The sequence below is a fragment of the Sciurus vulgaris genome (genome assembly GCF_902686455.1).
Source record: "Sciurus vulgaris genome assembly, chromosome: 1".
NCBI lineage: Eukaryota > Metazoa > Chordata > Mammalia > Rodentia > Sciuridae > Sciurus > Sciurus vulgaris.
The window spans coordinates 137,834,297-137,844,450 of record NC_136461.1 but is presented as its reverse complement, the minus strand read 5'-3'; the positions used below and the strand labels follow the sequence as shown (position 1 = coordinate 137,844,450).

The window sequence follows — 10,154 nt, the reverse complement described above, 5'->3', positions numbered from 1 at the left end:
TCCTGGAAAAGTTAATATCACTGTTTTTTGGTATGGAGCAGAACATGGCCTTTTCTTAACATTTTCTATTTATCACTAAAGAGTGATTAGTGAGTTCAGTGACTTTGTTATGACCACGTAGAGGGGGAAAAAAGTTCGTAACAAAAATACTCATGAAACAAGATTTCATCTCACCCTGCTTTCAGCCCTCCAGGAGTGTGATAAAACAAAACTATGAAAGTGTTGGTGATTTCCCATAAGAGCAATGTCAAAGCTTTGACACAGTGTTGCTGAATCTTCAGGAAAGACCTGCAGAAGTGGAAGTCAGTGAGTAAATTGAAAATGGTTGTGACTTGCACACTTACAATCTCTTTGTGCCTTTTTTACAAGCATAAATGTTCTTTCATGCTAATTGAGTAAAGTACTAGCTTACATCATCAACAAAGATTTCAATAGAGTGAGAGAGTATTATCACACTGCAGTAAAATTTTTAAATAGGGTGGTAAACAGTCTGACCCTTTTTAAAAACATGCTTAAATACATGTACCAAATGGACCAAAAAAATACACTAAAAAAAAAAAAAAAAAGATGTGGTCATAATAAAAAAAAGGAACACTTTTATACATAGGATTTTATTTTGCACTGCTATAACAATTTCATTATAGACCAAGGGAGAAAAAGAAAAAAAGGATAAAACCACCACACTGAGTAAATTACTAAAGCTTTTCTACTTTTAACAGGATTTTCCATCTGGTAGATTTATTGTCATATCCCCTTCAAAACAGACAAGATGCTTACCATATTTTAAAGATTACAGGTTGCCACTGAAAGAAAAATTTTACACAGTCACTGTACATCAAGGTTGAAAAACTGTCCTGCATGAAAAATATACTTAGAAATCATGTGAATAAAAGAAAAAGAAAACATTATTGTGTTTAAGGAAAGATTAAAGTCCTCATAATGTGCCATCTAAATGTGGATACTCATTCTTCTTGGAGTCAGATGTAGGGATTTCGTGCTTCTGCCCTTTCCACTCATTATATTGTGTTTTTACCCAACAGTATTCATTAAGGCAAACAAATCCTTTTCTGAAGAGGTCTTAAGGAAATTGTGGACAAATAGCAAACTTTTGGCATTAAAACAGGTTAACACATACATAGCCTTTAGTAATATACATTAAGCATATTTTTCTTGGACTAGTGACAAGAAAAGATGAACATGCTTGTTAACAATGTCAAAAAGTTTAAAATTCAGTGTCCAAGCAATTCCTAACAATGCTTCTGTAGCTTTAAGCTCTAAACAGTATAGAATTTATGCAAATGCATTAAAGAATTCAAGCTTGGCAAATTACACCCAAGCAAGTTATTAAACTATATATACAGAAAGTAAATGATAAATACAGAATTAAAAGAGTCCTTCTGTTTTTCCTTATAGTCTTGAAAATTGACAAACTTTCTGAGGACAGTTCTATAATATTAAACATTAGGTAACCACAGGTGTTGGGAAACCTAACTACACAAACCAATTTAAAATACTCAAGATGACTTTGTAGTGTTTAATACAATTCAGTTTGTAGTTAAGGGCACAAGACAACATTTAACAAAAATAATCACATCAATTGACCTAGAAATCAAATGCAAATAGATATGAATACAATCTCCAAAATCTGTCTTTTTAAGTGAACATGAACCATTTATTCAAAGTTATACAAGAATTTGAAGGATTAAAGTCTTCTGTGACATAAAGCCATTTCAAATAGTTTCATGTCTCAGCTGAGCAGGAGGAGAGAGGGTGAAAAGAGTGAGTAGCCCCATTTGGGCAGCTAGACAGTAAAAACAGACTCAACAGCAGCCTCCCCCGGCCTGCTGTCCTCCCTGATTGCCTGCGTGTGTTGCGTTAGTAGCAGCATGCTGAGGGCCAATTTTAATGCCATTTGCCTGAAATAAAAGAGAACAGAATAATAAATGCAAGCAGATCCAATCAGACAGTAGAGTTTTAGATTTTTAAAAAATTCGTTTAACTCTTAATGATACCATTTACCAAACAACTCTGAAAAAGCAGATTTTAGCAACAACTAAAATAGTGTCTCTTAGAAGATGTTCCAATTTTTTAAAAAAAGATAACACTGGGAAAATATTTATGAAAATAATTATCATACTAGGTGCTGGGTATACAGAAATCAGATAATGCTGCTTTTCAGGGAATTCTCATAATGGAGAAATTGTTTAAAATAATTATTGCAAGGAATCTTTAAAGAACAAAAATATCCAAAGCCCCTGCTGTTCTAACACGACGTAAAATCTTTTCTCTAGACAGTATTTCTGTTCCATGTTGAATCAGCTGTACAGGCTAAGGGCATATGAGTGTTCTGTGTCATCAATAATTTCTATGATCCCCAAAGACATGGCAGGTTGCCAAGAACCCACACACAGAGTAGTTCTTTCATTCATCAAACTCACACTTATGTCTTAACCCTCACTCCCTCAAGTGGATTTTACCTAAAAATACAACACTCTGAGAAAAGTAATACAGTAGCTTCAGAAATTAAGCTCTTAAGGAAACTTTACGTCACAGTAAATCTCAGATTTATAGTGCTTGGCAGTTGTTCTGCAACAGTAGTAGCCTTGGGGTTTCTGGCACTAGCTCAGTATTGACAGCAGCTGATGTGGTTTCTTTTCGCTCTTTTGACTCCTCTTTAATAAAAAGCATGCCCTATGGCTCATTGGTTTTGCCCCCTCTGGGCTGGTAGCAACTTCTTGAGGAATCAAGGAGTCAGACTTGGCGTTAGGCCAAATAAATAGCACGGCCTGTTGGCTTCTGACAGCACATTACAATCAAAGCTGCATAAGGCACAGTAAAGCAGTCAGCTACTATATGAAATCAGACAGAAACAATGAACATGCCCTTTTAAATAGAGGCCCAATTACTGTTCAATTTATAGGGCATTAGTCTGTGAATGGTGTCACCTTTAAATTGGCTCAAGAAGTACTGCCATACAGGTTTAGAAGATAAGATTTAGAAACTCTATTATTCCCAATAAAAAGGAATGAGAAATCAAGTCCTTTTCAGAAACCTTAGGCAAACTGCTCTTTGTTTTAGCAGAGGCTACTGAGGCAAATAATAAATTGTATCATCCATGTACAGACCAAGAGATACATATGAAATCGCTTCCTAAAATGCTTTTCTAACTGCAACTGGGGGAAGAACTGGGATTTTCCTCTTGGAAGCCAGAAGTCTTAATATAGACAGGCATAAATATTTATGTAAATGTAAATAACATGCCCTATTCACATGAACACTTAAAAATAAGTAAGAATAAGCACAGGGTGCAGATCTAAGTCAAAATGATTATGAGTGAATGGTCTGAATTACATGCTTCAAAGCTTTAAGTTTCATCCTAATCACACTGATCAAAATGGGCTCAAAATTTTAAAAATTACAAAAAAAACTCACTGATAATTGTCACATATATATTAATTTAGTCTTCTGAAAACATACTCTACTATACTGTAATTTCCAAATTGAAAATAATTTCCTTCTTTTATACCAGAAAAGAGAGAGAACATCTTACATTAGGAGCACAGTACATGCATTTACACACCAGAATATTATTCCCCAAAACAGATGACACCATATGGACATGTGGATAAAACTGGATTTTCTTTGCTGTTTGGGGGATTTATATTATTTTGCATTGCTTGCAATAAGTGGATAGGGCCACTTACTTTAATCCATTTACATAGATAAAGTGATGTTCTCTTTAGTAGAACATAAACACTGAACTATTGTACTACATATACCAGGTATTCATTTAGATGCTAGCTATTTATCATTGATTCATTTTAGGAATTAAAATGAATATAAGGGTTGGGTTGGGGTTGTGGCTCAGTGGTATAACGCTTGCCCAGCATGTGTGAAGCACTGGGTTCGATTCTCAGCACCACTTAGAAATTAAAAATAAATAAATATCCATTGACAACTAAAAAATATTTAAAAACAAAACAAAACACAACAAATATAAAGCCATGAACCCAAATACTAAGTAAAAGTCAAAAAATTCTAAATTAATTTTAACCAGCAATATTTATATATATGTACCTCATTATTAATGTCAAAGACGCCTTCTTGGATTTTTTCATAAATTTCTTTTGCTGTATTAATAAATGCCTGAAATATAAAGATATTGGTTCATATTATTAAAAATCACAAAAGTAAAATAACATTATATAAAAAATCTAGAGAATACCACAACATTAGATTCATGAAAATCAACTTATAAAGGACAAAAAAAAAAAAAAAAAAATCACATGGATCATCTCAATACATGCAGAAAAAGCATTTGACAAAATCCAACAACCTTTCATGATAAAAACATTCAACAAATTAAGAATAGTAGGGAACTTCCTCCACCCAATCAACACCACCCAAGAAAACCCACAGCTAATATACTCAATGGTGAAGAATAAAAGTTGGCCTCTTAAGATCAAGAGCAGAGCAAGGGTGTAGGCAAATTTGCATCCATCAATGAATAAAAACAAAAATGCAGGCTACTGATATAATGGAACAGTACTGGCCATAAAAGGGAAAGAAGTAATGATTCATGTTATAAGGTGGATGAATTTTGAAAACATAAAAAGTGAAAGAAGGCAGACAAAATGCCACATATAATACAACTCTATTTATGTGAAATGTCCAAAATGGCAAATCTACACAGTCTGAAAGCAGATTATTGGTTACCAGGGGCCAGGAAGTGGGAGAAGTGGAGAGTGACTGGTAATGAGTATGTGGTTTCTTTTTGGGGTGATGAAAATGTTCTAGAATTAGATTGTGGTAGATGGCACGATTTTGGGAGTAAACTAAAACCCACACTTTAAAAGTGTTAATTTTATGGTGTATGAATTAGATCTCAAAAGAAAAAACCATGACCATGGGTGTCAGGGAGAATATCATAATTTGCAAAGAGTGCACACGAGAACAACATATGTCAACTATGCAGGTAATCTGCATAATTCTCCATGTTGAAACTAGCTTACTTTTGGAGGACACTGTTCCACATAGGGCCCTTTTGGCCTTATATTGCCCTTTTGGCCGTAAATTTCTTAATATATAGTTCAGGAGAGAAAGAATCAGGATACTTATGATAAAGAGAGAAAAGGCAGTCAAAATTCTATACCATGTTGAATACAGTTTTGCTCTTTTCCCATGTAGTGTACTAAACTGACAGAAAATTAGTCAGAATACTGCAGAACAAATTAAGTCCATGAAATCAAATTTATCCATAGCACTCTATATGTAAAAATTAAGGTATTTTATTCAAATATTACCAATGCTACAAAAGATACAAATTCTGATAGATTCTCAAGTATAAGATTTGAGACAGAACAGATAATAGTACTAATCAATATTATAAATAAGGTCTTCTTCAATTAGCATTACATGAAAATTCATAAAACAAAGTCATTTTCCTGTACCACTGTCATGAACCTAATTCAAAATTTTAAAAGTAAACAAAGTTCATGGAGAGGAACAAATCCTATGATTCATCTTTTCTACACTGGAAACATTTAACTGCTGAACTTGGGATCAGAGCTTTTGTTTTCTAATTAACAGGACTGATATGTTTTCACCTTTAAAGGCTTTACAGCTCCCCAGAGTAATCAATCTACTGCAGCTCAATTACTGCACCAAGCACACACCAGCCAGTGAAGGAGACTCGGAAGACTGCGGCAGGAGCACAGAGATATGAATATGCATAAACTGTATGTGGCAGATCGAATCATCACAGAGGGTCATGAGAATTTGCAGGAAAATAATGAGAAGAATTAATCACTGCAGATTCACAAGGCACTGAGGATGTGGTACGCGTTTCATGTGTGTGCTGGAGTTAAAGTGAAGAAGAAATTGGCTTTCAGCCAACTATGAATTGATTCACATTCTTCAAAATTGAAATTCTTCCTATAAATAAGGAAAAATTTAACTTTATTTCCAATAACACGTCAATTACTGTGCTGCCTTTAGAAAGTGGTCTAACTAAATACTGAAGTCAACAAATACATAAATTCGCAGGATTGGAATTCCTTAGAGGGGTATCTACATATGTACTTTTCACTGTGTCACTAAACAGAACTACAAGGTCCCATAAATGAGTTATAATGTTGAATAAACAAGCAATTTAATATTACAAAAGTCATGAGATGCCAATTTATGTAAATAAACTGCCTTTTGCCCATCTGTTGATGAATCACTTAAAATACTGGCTTAAGAAAGTTATGCCATATAAAATTTCCTAAGTCACTAATAATTTTACTGACTAAATAGCATTTAATACTTTATTAAACACTTTTAAAGCAAAATTGTACCACATGGACTTAAGATGTATGAATTTCTTTGAACTATAACAAATGGTTACATTTTTTTCACAATAATTTCTGTTATCAATAGAACAGTCTTTGGAAGCTACATTTATTCTGTCATTCAACTCTCTGATCATACATTAAAGACACTAATATATTTTTTACCCTCTTGGGTGTATCACAGAGAATACCATAGAAATGGACTGCTTTATATACTGTATGACAAAAAGTTAACATTTAATGTATTAACTGATTAATGAGTAATTTTAGTGAGTCCTTAGAGTGTGAAGCTCAACATGATAAATGTAGATTTTAGTACACCTGTTTTTAAAGGGTGTGGCTATGGACTGAAATCGCCAAGTTTCCAAACACAATGAGCAGTAATCAAATACTATATTAAGGCTTATTACAGATAAAACAAAAACTTCTAGAATAACAGCCTTGGTTAACGCAGATAAAATCTACCCATTGTAAAACATTTCAGTAAAGGTGAAAAATATACATCTATATAATGACAAAATGGCTGGTATTAAAAAATGATCATTTTACTCTATTCAGTATCAATCCTCATATTTTTCAAGGCACAGATGTTTTTAATCCATCCTTAGACCAATGTATTCTTTATGGACATATATAGGACATTTTAAGTATTGATTGGTAAAATAATTTAGGGCAGTACTAACTTTCTTCACACAATTAGTTTAATTTGAATGGTTGGGCTGTTCCCTTAAAATCACTTTATCTGTAGATATTTAGCATAATGTATTTTTGAATCTCTAGCATAATGCTCAAAATTAAAGTGGGTACTTAAAAGACCTTTGTTAAACTCAATTATCTTCAGCAAGGAAGTATCTACAGAGCAGAGTGGGCTTCCATAAAATGCTGGTTTCTTTTTCCTTATGCACACATCTGTAGGGGGAAAGTTCTAAGACTTTACTAAAGAGCAAGCAATAGGCAAAACAAACAGGTTTTAGTATAGCAAAAAATTTTGCCAAGAAAATGATGTTAAACGACTATGACATTATTAGCACCATGAAATAGGTAATGTCTAGGCAGAGCCACAATGATGATATATAAAAAGATTTTCTTGTAGCCAACTGAAGTTAGAGATTATCTTGCTTCCCAGGCAGTGAGTGTGCCATTCCAGGATCTGAGGTCTGCCTCTCTCTTCATTTTACTACTCCTTCACTACACTTTGATTAATTGCCAGTCAGTCCTTTACCATCATTCTCTTCATTAGTCATTAATTTTCTTGCCTTCTACTTCAGACACTAATCTTTCAACTCTTGGCTACAGTTATCTGAATGATACTGATAATACCTAAACTTGAGGCAAATTTTTAGGGACGTTAATTTAAACAAATATAACCACAAAACTCTAAATGTGCTATAATTCAAATATACAGCTAGCTAATGCACCTACTGATGTGTGTCTTAGGTCTCAATGACACTGAAGGGTACCTATTAAGTTGTTACCACATATTCAGAACTTTGTTAGGTACTAAGGAATGTAGTTCTTCCTGTTGCTGAACTAAAATCAGTTAGCAGGGAGAATCCAGGCACAATGGCTCAAATCTCAGTTCAAGATAGAGGCAAAAGCTGGGTGAAGTGGCACATATCTGTAATTTTAGCAATTTAGGAGGCTGAGGCAAAAGGATCGCAAGTTCGAGGCCAGCCTCAGCAACTTAGTGAGACCTTGTCTCAAAATGAAAAATGAAAAGGGGCTGGGGATGTATCTCACTGGTTAAGCACCCCTGGGTTCAATTCAAGTACCCCCCCCCAAAAAAAAAAAAAAAAAAAAAAGGAAAAAGAAACTTTCTGCATTAACTGATAGAGGAATAATGCAGGACAGGGCTGAGGTAGATTTCACTGTACACCACATAAGGCTTGTTGAGTGGGCTTTCAGTACTGACTACAGAAAACAGAGGAAAGGGAAACACAACACTATTTTTAATAAGGTTTAACCAGTTTTTAAGGAAATACACAGAAAATAAATTTTAAGTTCCACTTATTTCCTTTATGCAACATGCTGCCATCTGGTGGCAAAATAAAAATTACAACATCTGTTAGGTAAGACTTCAAAATCACAAGTCAGAAAATTACCTTGGACAATTTTATTTAAATATCTTAAACACATGATTGAGAGAAGGTACCTTATAAAATAAGTTACTTTTTAGTTTTTAAATCAGGAAACATGATGCAACTGAAATGCTGTTTAATTTTCTCAATTGCTAAAGTAAATTAAAGGTGTCCATTTACCTAAACTAATACTAACCACTATTTACTAGGTACTTTATTAAGAGTTAGTCACCATACTAAGTGTTTTACATACCTTTTAATTATTTTGTAAAAGAAATTCAAATTAGGTATGTAAGTACTGGAAAGTAATTTTTCTTTCAGGAAAACCTATGGTTGTGGAATGAAATTATGCCTCTAAAATCAGCAGAATGGCTAAGCGTAGGGCTCTGGAACAAGGTTCTCCAGAGTCAACTCCAGTGTCACTTCTTTCGAATTGCTTGGTACCTAATACTTCACTTTTCTATAAAATGAGATGCTAAGAGTGCTACTTCATAGAACTGTTGGATTAATGTAAAGTACTGAAAATAGTACTTGAAATGCAGTAAGTACTCAATGTATGTCAGTTCTCATCATGAATGTTTGGGTGATACAACATATGAGAGCAACAGAAAAAAGGGTACAGGTGCTAAACATGAATATGCCCCCAAAACACTGCACAGTAAAGGAGATAAAAGTGATCAATGTTCTTTAGAGTCAAGTCAAATGTCTTGATTAAGTAAAACTAAGCATTAAAGAAGTGAACTACCAAAACATACAGTGAGCCCTAACAAATAAGGTATATTGTGAAAAGATCTAAATATTATGTAAAGAACGGAAAGTCTGTGAAGACCAGCAAAGAATTATTATTAGGGAGCTTGGAGTACTTCAAGTTCTATGACTTTAAAATGTTCTGATTCTACTTGCTTTAGCTTCAGTGGAAGAGAAATCTTTCACCATTCAATACAATGGCTTTCATTCATTCATTCATTCATTCTTTCTTTTTTTTTTTTTAATTTGGGTACCGTGGATTGAACTCAGGGGAACTCAACCACTGGGCCAATCCTGAGCCCTATTTTGTATTTTATTTGGAGACAGGGTCTCCAAATAAAATACAAAATAGGCTTTCAAATCATATTTCAAACTGATTTTACTGGGACTACCCTTTGGGGATAAGGTAGGGAGGAGGGATAGCCCAGCAGAAGGAGAAGCTCTTCCTTCTTTCTCTCTTATTCTCCACAGTATCCCCAATTCCAATGTACAGCTGTTTTGTTTTTGTTTATTTCATATAGTTTCCTTGTGTTTCACTGAAAGAGTGCTACAAACATACTTAACTATAATAACTCTCATTTAATAAATGACTGAACTGCAGAAAAAGAAGTAAAATGCCTGAGATCACTTACAATTATAGCAGAAGCACGATTAGAATCTAATAATCTTTTTATCACATTTTCCTTCCTTTATTAGGATCAATTATCATTAATACAAGACAAAGGAATTTTCATTTATGTCATAGCTTAAACTGAGCATAAAAAGCACATACATTCCACGTCTTCAAAAACCTAGCTGGAAATTCTTTTGAATTTCTAGGATTATTTTTAGAAGTATAAACAATTTGTTATTATTTATGTTTCTATCTTCTTCCTTCCTTTTACAAAAATTAACATCACTGCTGACTACTTATTAGAAAATAAAAGGAGGTGGCCTAAACAAATTTTGATCAACTTTAGCACGGGGCAGAGAGGTAGCTTAGCGGTAGAGTGTGTGT

General features: G+C 33.8%; 1 protein-coding gene across 1 annotated transcript in view; it reads right to left on the bottom strand.

Moving 5' to 3' along the window:
• Positions 1-592: 592 nt before the first annotated feature.
• Positions 593-10,154, bottom strand: part of RAB2A (RAB2A, member RAS oncogene family) — a 76,100-nt gene continuing 66,538 nt past the window's right edge. The window contains exons 7-8 of the mRNA XM_079156188.1: positions 4,078-4,146; positions 593-1,916 (exon numbers count right to left, since the gene is read on the bottom strand). Of these exons, the coding sequence (XP_079012314.1) occupies positions 1,821-1,916; positions 4,078-4,146 (165 nt within the window). The 3' untranslated portion in view covers positions 593-1,820. The remainder of the gene's footprint in view (positions 1,917-4,077; positions 4,147-10,154) is intronic.